Source organism: Symphalangus syndactylus, chromosome 16, assembly GCF_028878055.3.
Source record: "Symphalangus syndactylus isolate Jambi chromosome 16, NHGRI_mSymSyn1-v2.1_pri, whole genome shotgun sequence".
Classification (NCBI taxonomy): Eukaryota; Metazoa; Chordata; class Mammalia; order Primates; family Hylobatidae; genus Symphalangus; species Symphalangus syndactylus.
The window spans coordinates 97044765-97067511 of record NC_072438.2 but is presented as its reverse complement, the minus strand read 5'-3'; the positions used below and the strand labels follow the sequence as shown (position 1 = coordinate 97067511).

At 42.4% G+C, this 22747-nt stretch overlaps 1 protein-coding gene across 2 annotated transcripts in view; it reads left to right on the top strand.

Moving 5' to 3' along the window:
* ADAMTS16 (ADAM metallopeptidase with thrombospondin type 1 motif 16) overlaps positions 1 to 22747 on the top strand; it is a 191185-nt gene that overhangs the window by 89170 nt on the left and 79268 nt on the right. For both annotated transcript variants that reach the window (XM_063619592.1, XM_055246185.2), the window contains exons 15-17: positions 9 to 132; positions 542 to 786; positions 2847 to 2985. In XM_063619592.1, the coding sequence (XP_063475662.1) occupies positions 9 to 132; positions 542 to 786; positions 2847 to 2985 (508 nt within the window). The remainder of the gene's footprint in view (positions 1 to 8; positions 133 to 541; positions 787 to 2846; positions 2986 to 22747) is intronic.

The window sequence follows — 22747 nt, the reverse complement described above, 5'->3', positions numbered from 1 at the left end:
CCCTCCAGAGAGTTGGATGTGACAATGTCCTTGGATCTGATGCTGTTGAAGATGTCTGTGGGGTGTGTAACGGGAATAACTCAGCCTGCACGATTCACAGGGGACTCTACACCAAGCACCACCACACCAACCGTGAGTACTTTAGAGCTGCCTGCAAGCCTTGGGCAAAGAAGATTGTAACTGGGGCTTCTTAGCAGAGGAGCTCGAGGTGACAGTGAAAACAGCAGGCCTTCCTCCCACTGCCTTACTTCCTGCCTCAGCTAGCACTTTGCTTCTCAAGCCTCTTGCTTTCATTGGAAGTGGTTGCTAAGTTATTTGAAATAAAATTGTTCTTAGGAAAAGTGAACATCACAGGAGCTCTGCTCCAATTAATAAAAAGCAGTCGGGTATAGTTCTAAGGTAACTGATCACCAGAACACGTCTTCCCCCAGTTCCAAATGTGGATTCTCAGGTTTTGTTTACCAAGGACTGGGATTGCTTAGAGATTTTGCCCCTGCTTTCTGGAATGAAAAGCTGTATCTTCCCCATTTCCTTTATCTAGAGTATTATCACATGGTCACCATTCCTTCTGGAGCCCGGAGTATCCGCATCTATGAAATGAATGTCTCTACCTCCTACATTTCTGTGCGCAATGCCCTCAGAAGGTACTACCTGAATGGGCACTGGACCGTGGACTGGCCCGGCCGGTACAAATTTTCGGGCACTACTTTCGACTACAGACGGTCCTATAATGAGCCCGAGAACTTAATCGCTGCTGGACCAACCAACGAAACACTGATTGTGGAGGTAAAGTCCAGCCTCTTGATTTTGGGGCTTGGATTTTGGGGGTGTTCTGGTGTCTGTGTAAATTAACGGCTGTTGGCATAATTTTAAGAAGAATGTAAATAGTTGTAAAAAAGAGTGATCCATCCATAGCCAGAATGGGGCAGCAGACTTGTTTTTATCATCATTCACTTTTTGGTGTATGATTACGTTTGTATTTAAGTGCTCACCTGTGTTCCCATTTGGGGGTTTTAGCAGTAGATGTTTGCAGAAGCCTTCTTCTGTCCTGTAAGCTTGATGGCTGTGAGATGTGGCCACTCTTGGGGGAGAGAGGTGGGCTCTGACTTCGCCTGTGTCTGGGGTGGAATCAGCATTTCTGCTGCGTTCCGTGGCAATAGGAGAAGAGAGCCCAGAGGCAAAGCCCCTTGCTGTGTGATGACCTGCCTGTGTCACAGCACTGACCTTGGCAGGCCACAGCTCTGCAGTCACATCAACCCAGTGTCCAGTGGGGGGGTCACCTCCTGAACCGAGCAGTTCTGTTTACTCATGAATGCAGAGGCTCACAAAATATAGTCAGATTCTGACAACACCATCTATCACGTGTCACGGTGCAGATGGCAGTGGTAGGCAGTGGATGTTCTAACTCCCCCACCTTGTTATGTTTCTGTACACAGTTGAAAGAAGGTTCTTGGATCAAAAGTTGCCCCATCCACCTACACCTTGCTGTGGAGGTACAGCCACCTGGATACCCCCATCTGTTCCCTGGGACAGGCCGCCCTATCCCATTCTCTTGTGTCTTCCTGGGAGATGCCGCCCCAGGCATTCGGGGTGTGGTTTAGGTGGAGCAGCTGCTGCATCTCCACAGGTCCTACTTTCATCTCCTGTCCTGCCCCTGAACTCTTTCATCCTATCCCTTTGTAAACATATTTATCTTGAATTCTTTCCTTGATCATGTCTCCCACCATCTAAGGCTTTTACCTTTAACAATCAGAGAGAAAGAGAGATGCCTCTGGGTTGAAAATAAGTGGGGCTTGTTAGGAAACTGTTATCGATGGAAGAAGAGTTGCAGAGACTCAGAATGTCAGGGCTGGAGAGTATCTCAATGGCCTTGCAGTGCAACCCCCTGTCCTGGGCTTCTACCTGTCCCACAACATCAGCACCACTGAGACTGGAGCTGTGTCATCACGCAGAGGGTGGAGCATGGGGCCAGGGTGCTCAGGGGATGGTGAGGATCTTTTTCTACTTGGGTATCATATCAGGATGCAATGACTGTCAGGTGCAGGCAGGGGATTTCTGTCAACAGGTTATGGTGAGTTTTCCAGAGAAGTCTTCTAACCAAGATTCAAGGATCTAATACATTTATGAGAGAAATGGTGGCTGGTCCATATGATTCGGTTTCAAGCTAGGAAATATAGAGTCCAAACCCATTCCATGCCCTAAACTATGACTCAGTGATCTTCTTTACTAATAAAACACATTTTATTAACTTAACAGATGCCTGCCCATAGGCAAAAGTCCCCTTCATCTCTCCCAGTAGAAAATGCTCTAACTTAACTTTGGTCAGGCATAGATCATACCTATTGCTGTTGAAGTGTCCTGGGTTATTTGAATTCACCAGGAAGCTTGATGATGCTTTGTAGGTATCTCTTTCTGACTTGCTCAGATGCAGGGATTTGCAGGGGATCCCAAAGAAACACCAATGAGATAGCCAAATGATTTTGTTAGGATGTATCAGATTATCACATGTACCCCCAAAATATGTGTATCTATTATGTAAAAAATGGTAACTTAGAAATGCTTTTTCTAAGTTGCAAAAGTGTTTGAAGTTTTACAGCGGGCATACACTAACTGCAAGGAGAAGGGTACAAAGTCTAGGCATTTTTTAGATGAGCTTGAATCTAGATGGGAGGGTTATTCCTGTTCAGAAATTTTATATAAAGTTTGGATGATAGTCTGCATGTATTTTATCATCATAACAAACTTTTTGTTGATTGCTTGTTGTTTTAAGTAGTCTGGAGCCCTTTAGCATGCACTTGCTGGTTTTTCATTAATTTGTTTTATTTTTCCCCTTTCTTGTTTTGTAGCTGCTGTTTCAGGGAAGGAACCCGGGTGTTGCCTGGGGATACTCCATGCCTCGCCTGGGAACTGAGAAGCAGCCCCCCGCCCAGCCCAGCTACACCTGGGCCATCGCGCGTTCGGAGTGCTCTGTGTCCTGCGGAGGGGGTAGGTCCCGTCCAGCGCTGCTCCTGGTGGCAGCACGTGAGCCTTCAGCCATGGGGTACAATGCACTGGCCTTTCTTGAATCCTAATGAATAGCCCGGGGCTTCTCCCTGCTGGTAGCAGTGACATTCCCAAGGTGGGGAGTGGTGGTCCTGAGTGTCACTTGTCAGCCCGAGCTGCCTTCTCCAGTTTATCTGCTTCAGTGTGTGACTCTGAGGAAGTCAATAGATGCATTGGTTCCTACTTTCCATCTAATTTAAGATTTTTTAAAGGATGATTTTGTTAATTGAGATGAGTCAAATGAAAGTCACTCTAAGTATGAGATACATTATGTTGATGGTGAGAAACAGACGCTAGCATGGAAAATACACTGACCTAGAGTGGGTTTTTTAATCTAACTAATCTTGTTCAAAACGTTTCCTGGAAATAGCTTTGCCTGCAAGTCAGATAGTCAGCTTTGTCCAGAAAATAAAAGAATATTTTGAAAGTTGCAATGAAAACATCAAGAAAAAACATGTCAAAAAGAACTGCACCTGTCAATTGAGTGCCTTGTCGCCTTCATACTGTAAACAATGGAAGCTCACATTTATATCGGTAAAGCTAGTTCCACTTAAAGAAAGTTTTTAGCTAGAGCCATATGTACTGACTGTCTGATATAAACAGTGATGAGTACATATTTGCAAGTTTAAAACAACATAGTAAATTCTATCTGATATGTATAAAATACACAAGTTTCCATCTGGCCAAATGGATTTCAGCTTTGTGCAGTCTAGGTTTTAATAGCTAAGAAGTTAATTTAGACAATATTATGTTTAAGTAAAAGAAAATGGTTCATAAATGAGAACTGGCATAAAGTAAGAAGGTAATGAATGAACAAAAATAGATAAAAATAAATTTATATGTTCTCAATAGCTGCTCTAAATAAATAAGATGAAGAAACTAAAGGAAAACTGAAAGATTAACAAAAAGCTTAAATAGTCCTAAAAGTTAACACTATGTGCTTGACATATGTTCATTCTTCCCAGTATGAACTAAGGATGAAATAGTTAAATTATGGATGCTGGTAAAGCTAATGACTCTGAATGAAATACCGTCTTAGGAAAAACATGACTACCTTCTGCACAGAAGGACAGCAAGCACGTTGCTCTAATAGTGACCAGAGAGAAATATGAAGGAAATCTCACACTAGTGTTATGGCCCAAGTCAGCCACCAGTTTACTTTATTTAGAAAATAGTGGAACAGAAGGACATTGTATGCTCTTCTCTCTGTGTGACATGGGACATTCCTAACCATACGTATTTTTCCTTTCTTTTCCCTCTGATCTTAAAACCATACCCATGTTTTTATGGACTATGTTGAATGCACTTGATTTTACCCCTCCCTATTTAGGGTCTTCTAATAAATAGTAATTGGTTAGGATAATAATAGAATCAGAAAGCTTCATATTTGTGTAAGGAAAGTATGAATTTTTGAACTCTTTCTTGTACATTTTCATTTGGTAAAAAATGTATAATGAATACCGTGGAAACATCTGTAGAGAATGGCCAGTCGATGATTCTGTTTCAATCTGCCAGGTTCACTGGTGTCTTTCCTTTGAGCATCAAGCATTCAGAGGAACTCAGTTTTCTCAGCTGCCACCAGGCTACTCCTCTCAGTATCCTGAAACACTGAATGGATGATTAGTGTATTGGCAAGTCACCTAACTATCCCTAAGGAATAATTGAGAGTTTCTGGGGGAAATCAACGCAAAATCCATTCCCAGATCACTTTTCTAAAGAGCCACATTGTAGAGCTAGTGAGTTCTGTTTCTTTTCAATTCCAGTGGAAAACGGGGATTCTCAATTCAACAGCTGGATGGAGTACAGGATGTCTGTATTTCCCACATTCTGTAGGATAATGCTCTGCAGTCTTCTGGTAAAAACCTGACCTCTTCATAGGACAGAAGACTCAGAACCTAATCAAGGCACCCTGTCACTGGCCATGTGTGTATTATTAGGAAGGGGAACACTTGCAAATGATACCCTGTAGGGTTTCAACTACAGTCGATCCTCCTCTGTTTTCGTAGGTGCATAAAACCACAGCCTTTCTCTCCTGTTCTCTCTCTTTCCTTCCCTAGTATCCCCAGAATTACTTTCTATACAAGCAAGATGAAAGCAAGAAACACATTATTGCCATGTATTGAGCACCTACTATGTGCTTTCGCATATATTATCTTGTCAAAACCTTTGACAGGGTAAGGGTAGAAAGACCACAGATTTGAGGCAGCCATATCAGATTCAAGTCTTGGCTTTATCAGGCCATGCTCCTTAGAAATTTTGAACCAGCCTTTCATGTCTGTGAAGTTTAAAGATTGTATGAATACCAATGCCTGGAAGCAATCCTTATTATCATCTCAGAGGTTGCAGGTAAATTGGTTCAAACAGGTTTACTGACTCCCATTCTTATGTCACCCCACCACAGCCAAACTGCAACTTAGCACATTACTGATGTTCACATTCTTTAACAAAGATTATTCTGCCAGGGAAGCACAACGTGTTCTTCGAACTTCCTGTCTTCCTTTCATAATACAGCTTCTACCTGGCAATGGGCGTTGCAGTCCATTGAACATAAGATTGAAGTATCAGCAGTGAGGAGGTGACCCTGCACGTAGGCGGTGCTCACGTTTCATGGCCATTCAGGGTGAAGGCTGATCTTCTTCAGTTCTGGTATTCAGTTTTCCCTTGATCTATGTTTGGGGGACTTGTCAAATTTCCCCCAATAGTCTTAACTAAGATAGTTATTCACTGAATGTTAATTACAGTGACTGCTTTTGAGATAAGGGCTTTTATTTCCCAAGACTTCATTACTCAATTTTAAGTGGTTATTTTGATTAAGCAGTTTATCAGAATTTACTGTCTCTGCCTTGTGAACTTTAGGAGTTTCAGGATTTGATGCTATCTGATGACATAGATCCTTTAGAACTAAATCCTCAATTCCTTTAAGTTTATTAAATGCTTCATTAGTTGTATCCTGTTGGAGCCTTCTAAATTTCAAAAGTTAAATCAGATTATTTAAATTCTGTGGTATCTGACAATAGCGTGTTTTAACTGCTTGGATGATTGATATTGGAGGGTGAAAATCCAAAATGAATCTCATTCTCAGTTTTTCAGTTTTGTGAGAGAATAATTAACTTTGCCAATGAGCGTGATATAATAACCTTTGATTATTGTCCTCATTTCTTAGAGGATGAGGTGAATGCATCACCTGAAAATTCTTGACCTGATTCCCAAAGGAAAAGGGAAAGTATAGATGCCATTTTCCTCTTATCTGCATATTGTATAATTTTTAAGACTTCTACTTGCATAGGCTTCCCGATGTTCTGAATTTGAAACTTTTAAATCATCTTTTTCTTAGCTCTCTCTTTGAGAATTTAAGGGTCTTCGAGGGGCAGTTATGGAATTCATGAATGGGAAGAAGATAGCTGGAAAATTTCCCCCACTTGTTGTTCTTCATTCCAGAAACATTACCTCGCATCGAAAGAGGACGGGTAATTCTTTTTGATTTAAAGAGATCTCATTTCCTTATCTCTTACAATGGGCCCATCTCTTTGTAGGAAATAAGGTTTTCACACAGCCAGGTAATGCCTTTTATCTCCCTTTTGACAGCTTCTTCTGTTTCTTTTTTCTCTCCTCTCACTTTTATGACATAATTGCATTTTTTAATTTCAAAGTTCCTGTTTCGTCATGCCCTAGCTGGACTCTCAGTGAGCATCTGGGGCATTGGTAATGGGGCATAAAACTCAAACAGGGAAACAGCATGCCAAGAACATTGCCCAGAACCAGTTTATCCTATTGTGTCTGTCTCTGAGACGGAGACTTTTTGATGTGGTAATGACTTCACTAGACTTTCGTTTACCTTGTCAAAACATCAGTTTTTTCTCAAAATTACATATGCTGTCATCTTTTAAAGTCAGTATCTATAATTTATTTGGCCCAATGTATTCCAAATCACTAATCTTCAACCTCTGACTTATTTCCAAATAAAAATACTTATTAAAACTTGACCTATGTCTTAAATTGTCCAAAATGTATGCTGTAATGTCTGGGGATGATGCATTTTTATTCAAATGGAAATATTCATCCAATTCACAACAAAAATTTCTCAGACAAATCTTAAAACTGACTTGAAAACCATCCTCTTTTACACTTTTTTCAATAATACTCTCTTCACCATCCACAGATATTTCTAGGGCGTAAGGTTTAATTCATTTAGGGATTAAGTTTGAAAAAAATGATTGAAATCGCTTGCAAACTTGCCTTACTTTGCTGATATCAAACCATCCATTTATCCATTCATTCAGTCATCATCAGTCAGCGTATGCTTGCATGTTTGGATCTGAACCTTAAACATCTTAAAGCCACCTGAGGAAATACGAGAGACTTTTGCTTGATTTCTTCTCTATCTGAATTGAGCAATGAAATGCCAAAGTAGGTGTTGCTTTACATGAAAACTATTTAGTGTCTCTTTAGTGTCATAGCTAGTTGAGGTATTGTACATTTGTGCATCTTAATCGGGGAATCAAGTACTTCGATCCAGTGATTTTTTCTTAAATGTGCGAGCTGCTATGCTGAGTTCGGAGTGTATAAGGACAGATGGTATATACCTGGCCCCGTCCTCCAAATCATTTGCAGTCTGGAGCAAGGAGTTACCCATATGCCCATGTGTGACGATGCAAGACGATAGACTGTGTTGTGTTCCAAGAACTGTGAGAATTCAGAGAGATCTCCAGGCCTGTGCGCAGGAAGAGACTCAGCTCAGCTGCAGTTGGGACGCCTGTCTTCCTCTGAGTTCCATTGCTGAGATGGTTGTAAAGAGCAGCAGTGGGTTTTGGTTCCTATTGCTCATCTGATTGGCTAACATTTCTCAATCTTTTACACAGGAACTGCTTCAAATGAGATCTTCCCCATCCTCACTTTGTGTGCTAGAATGTTCTGAATTCTAGAGTGGGCGTATCTCTTTCTCTTTTAAACTTCAGCTAAAGGATTGGGTCCCAGAGTTCAACTTGAAATGATTCTGGTTTCTTCTTCCCTGCCTTGGGTCACCTTTGAGCTGATCTACTAAAAATGTCTCCTGTTCTTTTTTCTTTATCTAAGTCCCTATAAATTACAAAATATATTACCCCCCCCCCACCCCCAACCCCTTTTTTCCCAAAAAAGCAGAGAGAAAAACAAAGGTTTGTTTCCCAGAGAGTGGGGTGTGTTCCTCAGGGACCTGGGCTGTGTGATGTCACCCAGGCCCATTCCTTCAAGTGTGCTCAGAGGTCCAGGGTAAAACAAGGAAGCCCACATCTTCCCAAAAAGCAGGAATTCTTTCCCGTTCCCAGAGTCTGTGCAGTTCCAGCAAGCCTCCACTCATCAGGGGTGCCGGGTCCCTCCCACGTTCCCACTATGTGGCCATGGCCTGTTCTTCTCCACCCTCGCTGTGCAGGTCGCTTGTCCCCACAGGTCTGAACGTCTGCAAACTTGGAGCCCTAAAAATGGGCGATTACTGCCTATATCCAGATGGGCTGCATGTCCCTTTGCCATTGACAAGTCAAGGCTGTCAGGGAAATCAGCTAGTGAAGCCAGTTCCCTGTGAAGCAGGGAATCTGCCTCTGGTAAGGCATGTGAAGGTGCCTCAGCCTCCAAGCTCTAGTAAATGTTGGGATAACATGTGTCCACAGCGATTGTGCCGGACCAGCCTGTCACTTAAATACACTGGGAACCATTCAGAATTTGGACTGCATCCAGGAATACACCAGTTCCTTTGAGCTATCTTCCCTCTTCTGAGTTCAAGGTCCTGTCATGCTCTTGCACGAGGCATCAATAATATATCTAGCACATGTGATAGAAACAATGCATGCTTCTTTTGAGAGCTCATGCGTTCATTTGTGGAGCACTGTCTGGTTTTCCATGTAATTTTGCTTACAGAATTAGTTTGATTTTTTTTTCTTTTTCTGTATAAAAGGAAGATAAAGCTTTTGGCAACAGCTGGAATTCATTCTATAGTTCACATTATGGAAAACTCAGCAATTTTTTGATGAAATCATGATCTTTCAGACTTAAGACTCTTCTTCTAGACAGCCTGGCAAACATGAGGATTTTTAAGCGGTTTCCAAAGACCTGGCCAGAGCTGGTTTCTGTAAAAAGATGAAAGCAGTGCCCAAGCACATTGCTCATCAAACTCACCACCCCATGGCCAGGGTTTGTCTTTCCACAGCTAATGGATTGTTCTTTCTGAGTTTCTTACATTACTTTTTGAAGCTTATGCCCTTCCTTTCTCTTATCTATTAATATAGATCATTTAGAAAATTGGCCTGCGTGATTCTGGCATTCAAATAGATTCTGTGATTATTCTTTCTGACAAAGTTAAGTGATTGTAAGTACTGCTGAGAAGTTGCTTCATGGACGTGCCATTAGTCAGAGAAATAAAACCTGAGTCTCCATAAATGTTCAGAGAAGTAATACCTGAGCTTAATGGCCAAGGAGACTCTCCATTCCATCATGTGAGATGCATCTGAAAACATAATCATCCAAAATCTGGCGTAACAATAGACCTTGGAAAGCCTCAATACTGGTGGACATATGGCTGTCTGTACATATTTTTACATTCTCAGAATATTCAGACATTTGGAATTAGCCTATGGAATAAACACTTAAATTCACTTTTGTGTCTATTACTGTTTATATGGCTTGGTATATTAGGGTCCTCCAGAGAAACAACCAAAAGGACGTGTATGTCTATCTACTCATCTATCTATCTATGTAGAGAAAAAGAGATTGATTGGGAGAGATTGGCTTACATAATTCACTGTATGCAAGCTAGAGAAACAGGATAACCAGAGAGGTGTCTTCCAGACTGAGTCTGAGGTGATGGCTGGAGAAGAATGCTGTGAGTCCTGGGGACTAAAGGCCGAGGACCAGGAGTGCTGATGTCAAATACAAGAACTTAATACTTTAGGTCTAAGTAGACTAGTCCAAGATCGTGAGCAAGCAAATTACATGTGTATTGTCATGAAAAGTCTCTGATTAAGGACCCAAGAAAACCCCTTTGAAAACAGACAGAGTATACAAGAACTGGAGTGTAGTTTCGTTTGCTTAATTTTTAGCTCTTGCGGTTTTTCCTACATGTGAGGCGGACATGTAGGAAATAGATGTCTTATTACTGGATAATGGAAACATGGATTGGCACAGTGTTCTGAACATGAGATGGGAGAGTGCCCTTGACTCCCTGCATGAGACCCGTGAAGGGGGTGACTCGTTTATTCAGCCACCGTGCTCAATCCCTTATGAGAAGGAGCACACAAGCAGGAACCAGAGTGAATGAACGTTGGAACTGGCTGGTGGCTCCTGTGTGGTGGAAGCAGGCTTTGCATGGGCCCTGCAGTAGCATCCAAGTATGTTACAATTCTCTCTTAGCTCTGCCATCCAGGAAGGGGTGTCTGCGACCCCTGGAGCACCAGAGGACCTGTGTTACAATCAGTGCTCTTTTAGCATTTGTAGACTGCTAAGTATTAACCAGATCAGTGGAGGGTCAGGTGACAGCCTTTTGCACCCTGCCCTCTTGGTATCCAAGTTCTTGTCCAGCGTCCAGGAATAATCAGGTCACAGGAACAAATCGAAGGGTGGTGAACATGGAGGACTTTACTGAGTTGTGGAAGTGACTCTAGCGGGAAAGGGAACTGGAAAGGGGGTGGAGTGTGAAGATCATCTTCCCCTGGAGTCTGGCTGTCAGCAGCCAAACTCCTCTCCAACCATCCCTGGCTGAACTTTCCAACCATAGTCTCCAGTGTCCAGCTACTTTTCTCCTCGATGTTCAGATGCTTCGCTCTTCTGTGTATGTGAGTGTCCACTGAGTCTGAGGTTTGGGGCTCTTATGGGCACAGGATAGGGGGCAAGGTGAGCCAAAAGGCAACATTTGTGCAAGAAAACAGGAAGAGTTTCTCACTTTGGGCTGTGGGTCTAGGCTTAAGGGTGGAGCCCTCGCCAGGAAACCTGCCCTCTTCTACCCAGTATTTCCCTGCCTCCTGTTCATATCAGATAGACAACAGAAAAGCAAGAGTTTGAGAGAGGATTTAGGGAGAAATCCTATAGGGGAAGTGTTCTGATAGGAGCCGTGCAGAAAATAAGGGACAAAATCAAAGATACGGAAGAAGAAATCTGAATGTCCCTGGCCAGCCTACGACCTCAGATTTTCAGGTTCTCCAACCAAGCAAAGACCTTCTGATCTCATGTGTTTCCCAATAGTGCTGGATTAACCATGAAAAATGGTTTCTTAAAACATAACTCAAACCTACTCTTTAGTAACCCAACCATGTGACACCTGTGTGATCCCTGAGGGTTCAGGTATGAGTGTTGGGGCCCAGGCCCAGGAGCAGGACCCTGGTGTGATGGATGGTGTGGTGGAGAGGGTGCTGTTTGGGACTGACTTCTATTCTGCCTTCTGCTGAGAAGGGCACTTGAACTGGTTCATCACCCTGTCTGTCTCTTGTGTGTGTGTGTGTGTGTGTGTGGTGTGTGTGTGTGTGTGTGTGGTTGTGTGTGTGTGGTGTGTGTGTGTGTGTGTGTGTGTGTGTGCACTCCTGGACAGGCACAGAGATGTGTTTTAAAGGGGCCTCTAAGGTCTCTCCAGTTTAATATTCTGTGGTCTGTGTCAGTCAGCAATATATAAGATGAATCAAAGTAAAACCAAATGTCAGCTGCCTGGTAGCCCCTGGCTCCTTCCTCCCTCCATTCACCCCTTTAGGCCTTTGGATGCAGAGCCCTCAGGGCAGTGAAGGGAAGAAGAGGCCATAGCAGTGGTGGACAGAGAGAGTGCAGGCAGATAAGAAAGTTCGGACCAGTCGGGGCCTCCTCCTCAGTGTTCTTGAGCCAAGCCTGCCCGGGGCGTCAGCAAGACAGGATGTCAACCTTTACGAAGGCTCAAATTTGCAAGTTTTGGGCAAGTTTTTCATTACGAATGTCATAAATAAATGGAAAGTAAAGAACACACATCATTCCTGAGACACCGCTCCTTGAAAGACATCACCATAAGCATCTTAGTGCACCCATTCCGTCTCTCCCTCCATGCACAGCTCTGCAAATGCATACCTCTCTTCAGGAGGGGCCTAGTGATCGGCTTTTTCTATGTCGCTGTGTCATCTGTATCCTTCATTTGCAGAGAGTTTCTCCTTAGGTTTGAGCATGAACAGCCCACTTCTAATGTGGCAGCTCACATTCTTGAGCAATTATTAATATATCCAAGTGTTATTCCTACTTTGAACAGACTATAAACAAATAATGCTTCCATACTCCAAAGAAAGTTCCTTAGAAATTACAAATATTGGCTTCACTTTTATGGAGAGTGTTTCAAATGGGGTGGTTTCTAAAAGTCTAAAACCTTTTCTCTTGGGAAAGCCCTGACTACAAATATGTGTGCGTATGACACACACACACACAGATTTTTAGTTTTCTGTGGCATAGAGACTGAAGGGAGATGGAGTTGTAAAGATTCCGATTTCACTTTCATGAAACTGGGTGCCTACCAGGGTAAGATCACTGCTTGAGAAATCTGGTGGAAGAGTAGCTGACATGCTCTCTGCATCGTAGACCCCAGGCCAGCAGATTTGGTGTATTCAGCATCACTTGGGAACTCCTGGGAAATGCAGATTCTTGGGCCCCCAGCCCAGACCTGCTGAATCAAAAGCCCTGGGCATGGGGCCAAGTAGTTGGTGCTTTTTTTTTTTTTTTTTTTTGACACGGAGTCTTGCTCTGTCACCCAGGCTGGAGTGCAGTGGCGTGACCTTGGCTCACTGCAACCTCATGGGTTCCTGCCATTCTCCTTTCTCAGCCTCCCGAGTAGCTGGGACTACAGGCACCCGCCACCATGCCCGGCTAATTTTTTGTATTTTTAGTAGAGATGGGGTTTCACTGTGTTAGCCAGGATGGTCTTGATCTCCTGACCTCGTGATCCGCCCGCCTCGGCCTCCCAAAGTGCTGGGATTACAGGCTTGAGCCACCGCACCTGGCCGTTGGTGCTTTTAATCCTATGTCCCAGTGTCTACAATGCACTGGAAAGTCGCTTTCCATTGTGTTTTCACCAGGGGACTTCTCTCCAAACACATCCTATGCAAAGGACACTCACCAGTCCCTGGCTTGTACCCCAGGGAGCCCCCAGAGAGATTTCTGGAATCTCTGGCATTCAGAAGTCACAATGAGAAGGTGATTGCCCTGGGGGAAAAAAAACTGCATTTTCAGGAAAAACAGTAACTCCACTGAATGCAGCAGTTAATTTTAAAGTGGCAATCAGAAGATTGCCTCTCAGGGATTGGGATAGGGAAAGGCCCACCTTTACGACCTTTGAAAGGTGAGTGTAAATGCCTTAGTGCGTGGGGGTGAAAACTGAAGACAAGGGCTTCCCTGCAGAACTCCCAGGATGCAAGCCTGAGGATCATTAGCAGACCGCCCCCCTCATATGACTTTAATCATGGTAATTTTGTAAAAAGAGGAAAACAATTTCTGTTAACAGAATCCCAAACCCTACTGATCTTTATAGATTAAAGTCAAAACTTTACCCTCGGAAGCAAATTGAAAGCCAAACCCATGATGGAATATGCTGCAATAGGTTCCATATGTTTTTGTCTCCATCAGCCTAGGTCTCTGCGTATACACCAGGCAGTTTCCGTCCCCCTATGCAGGAAAGGCCATGCCACATGTAAGCATCAGCTTGCTCCCACCACCTTCTCTCAAGGGTCCCCTGTTACTCATCTTGTCATGTCTTTTTGCCCCAGAGGGGATGCACCTCCTCTCTAAATGAAATTCTCCACTGGTGCTCTTCATCCCATTATCCACTTTTCTCATCATCAAATATACCCTTTTTTTCATTCAATGTCATTCTTCCCTCTCTTTCCCAACCATTCCTTTTTCTTAAATGTGCTCAGGCCTCCATAATCTTAAACTGTTCTTTCTCCTACTCCTCCTCTTCCTTCTTTGCTTTTCAGTGTGAAGCTTGTGAATGCAAAATATCTGAGACAGGTCTTGGTCAATTTAGAAAGTTTGTTTTGCCAAGATTAAGGACACTCCTATGACACAGTCTCAGGAAGTCCTGAGACATGTGTCCAAGGTGGTCGGTGGTGCAGTTTACTTTTGTACATTTTTAGGGAGACATGAGACATCAATTAATATGTGTAAGATGTACATTGGTACAGTCCGGTAAGGCGGGACAACTCAAAATGGGAGCTTCCAGGTTACAAGTAGATACAAGACAAAAGGTTGCATTCTTTTGTGTCCTTGATCAGCCTTCCACTGAATACACTATTTAGTCTGGCTCAGCACTTCTGCATTTTTACATAAACAATAGGGGTGAGGAAGCAATCAGATAGGCGTTTGTCTCAGGTGAGCCTCAGAGGGATGACTTTGACAGAAGGGGAGGCACGTTTGCCCTAAGCAGTTCCCAGCTTGACTTTTCCCTTTAGCTTAGTAATTTTGAGGTCCCAAGATTTATTTTCCTTTCACAAGGTTTTCATCAGTGCAATCTGCACGTCCTGCTTGCGCTCCCACTCAGGGACCACCAACTCATCCCTAGTGCCTCAGTTTCATCTCTGCAATCCACATCTTCGAAGATCCTCCAATCCAGACCCCGCCTGGTCACCACATCCACAGGCTCTTTCTCAGCACTTCCTCCCTGGCCTCCCTGCAGCCTTTGACAGCTGGCCACTGCTACCTTGAAACTTCTTTCCTCTGTATTTCCAAGACCTGTTTACTCCCATGAATGCAGATGTCTAACAAGATCAGGACTCTCCTTTCTTTGTATTCTCCCTTAGAGTGATGGCTTATCGAATGCTTTTCCCCACCATCACTACCCAGGAAAGAGCTTGTGTCTTTTCGTGTGAATCTCTGCCTCTATGTCTGTCCTCTTGTCAGTCCTACATGGCCTACGGTGGCCTGAAGGGCACCTTTGCTTGGTTTGCCCCATTGTAGCCAATTCACACTGTCTTGGCAACAGGGGTCAATTTCCCAGTTACCTCAAAGACTTCTCTGGGCTTTTTACATTCAGGCTTGATTTTTTTCAAGTTACCCAAGAATCCCTGATCATTCATCTTGCTTTCCCTGCTTCTAGTCCTTTCTTTTCCCACTTCCAATAATCAGTTATCAGATCCATCTTAACGCCTATTCTCTTGAGCTTCCTAGATACATAATCATACCACATAAGCTTTCCCCTTGTCATAACTTTCATACTCCTTATATTCTTTTTAATTTGTCAAATTATGTCAGCCAGCATCTCCAAAATAATTTTAACTTATAATTTTTTTTTTATTTCTGACCTTAATGGGAATATTTCTAATATTTCCCATAATGCTAGCTTCTAGGTTTAAATAAACATACAAGTACCTATATTTATATATGTAGATACAGATATACACACATAAACACACAAACTCACACAAATATTCAGATATATTGATGTGAGTAAATATCCATCTGTTGTCTGTTTCATTAATATTTTTATAAAAATAGAGGGTAAATTTATGAAATGCTGAACTTTATTACATTTATGGAGTCTATGTTTGTCCTTTAATCCATTAAATGGTGAAATATATTAACATATTTCCTTGACATTGAACCATCCTTACATTCCTGCTATGAATCATTATCTGGTGATTTATTTCTTTCTAATATGCTACTTGATCCTGCCTTCTCTTAATTTATTTAGTATTTCTCACATTAATACTCCTAAGTATTATTGAGCTGTAGTTTTCTTTTGTGTGCTAAAATATACTACATTAATTTCTATAAGTGTATTTTTTATGCTCTGGACCAATTTAATAGCTTTGGTGTTAACTATCTCCTAGCATTTGGTAAAATATATTTGAAGCAGCTGAATCTGCTGCTTTTTGAAGGAGTTAGATCTTTGATAAATTTTTATATTATTATGTGTGGTAATTGGACTACTTAGATTGTTTATCCCTTCTGGAATTAGTTTTTCTAATTAAGAAAACCATCTTTTTAAATGTATAATTTAAAATTTAATTTTATATATTTGAAAAGAGTATCCCATTAGATTATTTTCATTTCTTCTACATGTAAATATTTTCTTATTCTCATTTCTTATCTTGCATATTTGTGCTTACTACTTATTTTGTTCATGAAGTCAATGTATGAGTGACAGTTTCACCAAGAAAATAGAAACCTTTCTAGGTATTTCAAGCAAGAAGTTATTTAATACAGAGCATTGGTTGTTTACAAAATAGAAAGATTGAAGGAGTAAAGGCCAGACATCTGTAGCCCTCAGAGTTACTCTGGATTTTGAAATGCCAGAAAGTTGCAGAAAATTTTAGAGATCACTGGTGATGATTACAGATAATCCAGCACTGGAGCAAGTGATTCCCAGGAAAATGCTTGAAGATGGCCACAGACCTTTGCATCTGCCAAAGCCCATCCTTACATCCACTGCTTCCAGAGATGGGAGCATGTGGCTTCTCACTCTTCCACCTTCCAAATCTCATGCTAGTGCCTCTGATTGGTGGGATCTAACTGAAAGCTTCACAGACAAGAGAGTTAGAAAATGTACCCCTGATTTTTAGAACCTGTGATACAGAGGAGAGTGTGAAAGAAGAAGGCGTGCAAAGTTGTATGTTATTATGTCCAACATAGTGACTTCTGTTTCTAATATATTGACTTTTGTTTCTATATCAGATCCATCTTACTGCTTTCTTGGGCTATCCTTTATTTCTAACATCCTGATTAAAAATATCTCGTTCACATATTTTTATTCTTACTCATATATTGACATAAGTATTTAAAGCCATGAATTATCCTCTGAATATTGCTTTAGCTACATTCCATAGATTATCTTTTGTGGCATTTTCATCATTATTTTCTCAAGTAAGTTTTTTTGGAACCTGCTACCTGATCTTTTTGCTCTATTTCTGTTAATTGCTAAAACTTTCAAAGGAACACTTTACATTCCTCTTCTATTTCCCGATTATATACTTACCTTATGTGCTTCTCATCCATCAGCATTCTCAACCGAAGATTCTACTGTCCCTCATAAGGAGCATTTGGAAACCCGTGGCAGTATTTTAGTTGTCATGATAATTGGGAGATGGATGCTACTGACATTTAGTGGGCAGGATCCAGGGATGCTAAAAGTCTTGCAATATGCACTGCTGTGCTACATAACAAGGAATTTTGTTGCCTGAATTGCTAGTAATGTCTCATTAAGGAAAAAAAAAGATTTCTAAAGTCACAGCTAAAAAATAACTGGCCAAGGCAAAACTTGCACATACATTGGACAAACACAGTGTTTTTCATTGAGCTTTAAATTTTTTTACTACATTGTTACTAAATTATCACATGACTTACTAGATTCAGACTTCCCTGTTATCCAATTAACAGGTGAAAGTTCTGGGACTTGGACCTGGGACTTTGCCCACACTGAGGCAGCTCAAGAGTGAAGCTAAACAAATGTCTCCAATAAGAAAGAAAACTAAGGACATTAATAAAGCCAACTTCTGTTTCTATTTCAAAGCAAAACAGATTCCTTATTTGCTTAGTTAAGAGACTGTGATTTGCACAGAATCATCAATGACCATAAAGGCATGATTCTTCGTTCAGACTTGAACAGAAGGTTTGAATTTCACATGTTTTTAATTTCAAAGCAGGAAACCAAACTGAAGCCATTATTTATAGAATCACACCTCCTAGGAGTTTGGTTAAGAATTAAAAAATGGACTTTAAACTTGAAAAATAAGTGTAAGGAGAGGAACAGATTAATTTTCATCTGTATTCATTAGACTTCTAACAGTTTTAGAAAAATAGTATGGTTATTCAGTATGTTTCTTATTTAAATTGGGTCATCATAACTATTACACTTAAGGACGTCCGTAATATTTCCTGCAGAACATTTTTAAACAAACATTTGTTTCTTTTTCTAATTTAATAGTCTCCCAGCCCTAGTTAGCAAGTGGAAAGTGGGTTCATAAAACATCTTCAGGCCGGGCGCGGTGGCTCAAGCCTGTAATCCCAGCACTTTGGGAGGCCGAGGCGGGCGGATCACGAGGTCAGGAGATCAAGACCATCCTGGCTAACACAGTGAAACCCCATCTCTACTAAAAATACAAAAAATTAGCCGGACGTGTTGGCGGGCGCCTGTAGTCCCAGCTACTCGGGAGGCTGAGGCAGGAGAATGGCATGAACCCGGGAGGCGGAGCTTGCAGTGAGCCGAGATCACGCCATTGCACTCCCGCCTGGGAGACAGAGCAAGACTCCGTCTCAAAAAAAAAAAAAAAAAAAAAAAAAAAAAAAAAAAAAAAAAAAAAAAAAATCTTCAAATTGCATCTCAGCATTGATACATGAGTCAGTCATTGAAATTGTGCCCCAGTTTGCCCTTAAGTAATATACAAAGAAAAGAATATCCCCTATTTTGATGATGTTTGGGGGGATAAGTATTAGTTAATCCACTACTAACTTGTCCAAGCTTAGAAGTTAATGAATGTAACAGAATTGCCCAGTGGCTCAAAAACTACTTACTAAGTGAAGTGACAAACTAATCCATGCATGCTACCGAAATTATAACAATGAATAACACATGCACTGTGCCCCTGAGAAATCTGTTCACAGATGACACACAAATGTTAACAGAACCTTATAATTAGAGTCACCATGTAATGCATTACTGGGATGCAAACTGGGATGTAATGCAAATTGCGATGTAATGCAAACCGCAACATAATGCAAACAACTGGGATGCTTTGAGAGGAAAAAATGTTACTGCTATCATTTTTCAGGGCAAATGTGCATAAAGCTGAGCTAGCCGGACGTGAGCTGTTTTTATTCACAGCCTTCTGACACCAAATCGGTGGGGTTTTTCCACACTAACAACCAGTTCTCCAATTCTCTAGATGCTGCTAGCTTGGTGTCCTACAATTCAGTTCAATTCTGATACTGACTACCTGGAATTAGCATCAGACCCCAGAGTGTTAAGAGCTCAATTCCCCAAGACTTTCCTCCCCTCAGATGCCAGTTTCCAGTCTTGAGTCTCGTGGGTACCCACAACTTGCCTACAAAGTCAGGGGTTCCCACAGGCTTTCCCTTTCAGTTTTGCTAATCTGCTAAAATGGCTCATAAAACTCAAGAAGCCGCTTGATTTACGATCATGGGTTTACTACAAAGGTTACAAATGAAGAGTTACATAGGTCTTGAGGTCTCAAAGGGTCCCGAGCACAGGAGCTTTTGACCCCATGGAGTTGGGATGTGCCACCCCCACCATGTGGAAGTGTTTACCAACTACCAATCTCTCTGAACTCTGTCATTAAAGAGGTTGAATGATATCGGAATGATTGATTGAATCATCAGCCATTAGTCATTATCCAAGTCTCAAGCCTCTCTCCCCTCTCTGGATGTTGGTGAGGTGGCAGAGTGGGGACTGAAATTCCATATTCCAGAGATCCCAGGGATCTTAGGAGTTGTGTGTACTAATCACACCTGGGTAAACTGAAATGGAAATCAATAGTGGCTTCTAAGATTGCCCAGAGCAGACTTACACTTCTCCAAGTGTAGTCCTTGGTCCAGCATCAGCAGTAGCAACTGAGCCTTTGTTAGAAATGCAAATTCTAAGACCCAGCCACAGACCTGCTGCAGCTGAAATCTAGAAGCAGAGCCTGGCACTCCGTGTTTTAATGAATGAGCCCTTCCAGGGTGCCCTGATACCAACTCAAGCTTGAGAACCGGTGAGCCAAGGAATCTAGAGCAGCAGGTGTTTGAGTCTGATTGAAAGGGATGAGAAGAAACCTGCTGGGGAAGCCCAGAGGCATGGCTGTAGAGGACAGCACTCCAGGTGGAGAGAACAGCAGGTGGATGGTCCTGGGGAGTCAGAGGACATAGGAGAGGTTGCAGGGCAGGGTCACAGTGTCACAGGGCTAGAAGGGCAAGATCTTAAACACAGAAAAAATGGGCTTTTAATCTGGGAGAGGCAGGAATGTGTGCATGTGTATGTATATTTTTAAAAGGAAATGCCATTTTTAAAAGGACATTCATGCTGGAAAACAGAAGCTGATCCAGAACAGAGTGCTGCTCTTCTCTCCTGAGGGCAGCAGCCATTGTGAGGCCTTGACTATGAGGCATTTGGGGCACATTATTGCCCACCCCTCGGTACCCGTGTCTGTGCTGGGTGTGACGTGGTGGCTCACAGAGCTGGTCCACTACTATCTCAGGGACACCGACAGCGATAAGTTTCTGGGACATCACTTCCTTTCATAGTGAATTCCACTGTGCAGCCATTTGGGTCATCGTGCACAGCCACTGTGATTCCCGTACACGCCTGTGCATGTCTCTGGCCCGCTGAGTCCCACCTGAGCTGCAGCTGAGCCTTGTCCAGCATCACTGATGGAGCAGGATCCTGTGACCACTCAGGCTTCTGCAGATTCCACTTCTGCTCTCATCTCCAACACAAGGACACATCTGTTGAATCGAGGTTCAGGCAGCTGAGCATCATAATTCTAGAAGTACACCCTGTTTACTGTAAAAAGTGTCTGAGACAGGTCTCAATCAAGTGAGTTTATTTTGCCAAGGTTAAGGATAGGCCAGGAGAAAGGAATACAGAATCCCAGAAACACAGTCTGTGGTTTGTGCCTTTCTCCAAAGATGATTTATTTTGAGAGCTTCAATATTTAAAGGGGAGAAGTGGGCTGGAGGGGAAAGAGTAAGGTTATGGTCCCACTACTGAATCCACAGGTTGCAAGGGAAAAGGAGCAGGCAAGGAATCATCAATTGAGTATTCATCTCACTCAGTAAATCGGCACTGTACAAGAGATAAGGTGAACATGCGGTAGCTACCAGTGGGGATGTTTAACCTTGTATCTTCAGCTTCCTTGTTAGGAACAAAAGGAAAGACAGCTTTTTGCATGACTCAACTTTCAGCTTCATTTTTCCTTTTGGTGTAGTGAATTGGAATCCTGAGTTTTTATTTTCTTTTAGCATTACTCTTACCCCGCTGTGTTGTCCCCTTTCAAAGGCTGCCCTGAGCAGCTCCCTCCCCCAACCTCCACTACACCTGCCTGAGGGGACTTTGGACAGTCAAAGGACATGAGCTGTTTTTGATTTTCCTAAATTGATCTTTTAGAACAGATGTTGAAGCTACAGACTTACCAGAGTGCTGGAAGTATTCACTTGTATTGCCTTTCTGTTGCCCCAAGGGATAGAGGTCCATCTTCAATGGACGCTTCCTTGGCCCTCTTGCTTTTAGTCTATAGTGGTTTAAATCTTGTTCTTTCATAGAAATATTCTTCTTCAAGAGGCTCAATATGTTAAAATGATTTTCTTACATTTCTAGAGTATGTATCAAAGTCATTTTTAAATAACCTATTCCTGATCAGAGATCACTAAAATCAGAGAAATAATTGCAAAATTCACCTTAAGGGAGCACCATGTGGAAACCACTTACCTGGGTTAAATATATAATTCTGCCAAGTTAGCAGAGAGATGACTGGTTTTACCAAACTGTGAGGGTCCTATGCAACCACTCTTTCTGCTTTATCAATGCTCAAAGGGCTAACCCCCAGGAAATGGGTAGTTTGGGGCTTAGAGCCATGAGCTCCTACAGTGGCTCCTGCTTTGGAACTTAGGAGAGCTGCCCTCCTCTTTACCCTTGAGAAAACTGATACTGTACGGAGTGTAACTTTCCCTTCTGAATGGCCCCACTCCTTTTGACTAAGCAGCCCCAAAATGTCAAACTTGTTTTCAATGTATATTTTAGAGACTTTGAATTTTCCTTAAGTCAGGAGGGGTTCGACTTCTGTGGAACTGGCATGAGAGATTTTTGTGCCTGGTGTCTACAGTCTGCTCCTTTGCTCCTCTGAGACAATCTCTTTGTTGTATTTCCTTACGAGCAAACTCTGAGCTGTCTGAGTCCATCTGAGTTGTACATGGCTTGGGCTGCAGAGGAATGAGAACAGGTGTTCCACCCAATCCACAGTACTCCTTCATCGATATTTCCAAGTGGAGTGATAAAATCACTTTTAGATCTGAATATATTTTGTGTTAATTTTAAATCAACACTAGTTTGTTTCTATTTATTTTTTCCCCTACTGCGTCAACTTGTTTGAGACAGGGTTTCCCTCTGTCATCCAGGCTGGAGTGCAGTGAAGTGCCATTTCGTCTCACTGCAGCCTCTGCCTTCCAGGCTCAAGTGATCTCCCCTCAGCCTCCTGAGTACCTGGGACTACAGGTGCATGCCACCATGCCTGGCTCATCTTTGTATTTTTTGTAGAGATGGGGTTTCGCCATATTGCCCAGGCTGGTCTCAAACTCCTGGACTCAAGTGATTCACGTGCCTAAGCCTGTCAAAGTGCTGGGATTACAGGTGTGAGCCACGACGCCTGGCCCTGCATTCGCTCTTTAATATCATTCCTCAAAGTGTCTTTTAGTTATAACCTTTTTTTTTTTGTCAGAGTCTCGCTCTGCCACCAGGCTGGAGTGCAGTGACACGATCTCAGCTCACTGCAATCTCCAACTCCCTGGTTCCAGCGATTCTCCTGCCTCAGCCTCCTGAGTAGCCAGGAATACAGGCACGCACCACCATGCCCAGCTAATTTTTGTATTTTTAGTAGAGATGGAGTTTCACCACATTGGCCAGGATGGCCTCGATCCCCTGACCTCGTGATCCACCCGCCTTGGCCGCCCAAAGTGTCTCTTTTTTATTGTGGCAAAAGATATGTAAAATTTGCTATTTTCACCATTTTTGAATGTATGTTTTAGTACTATTAAGTAC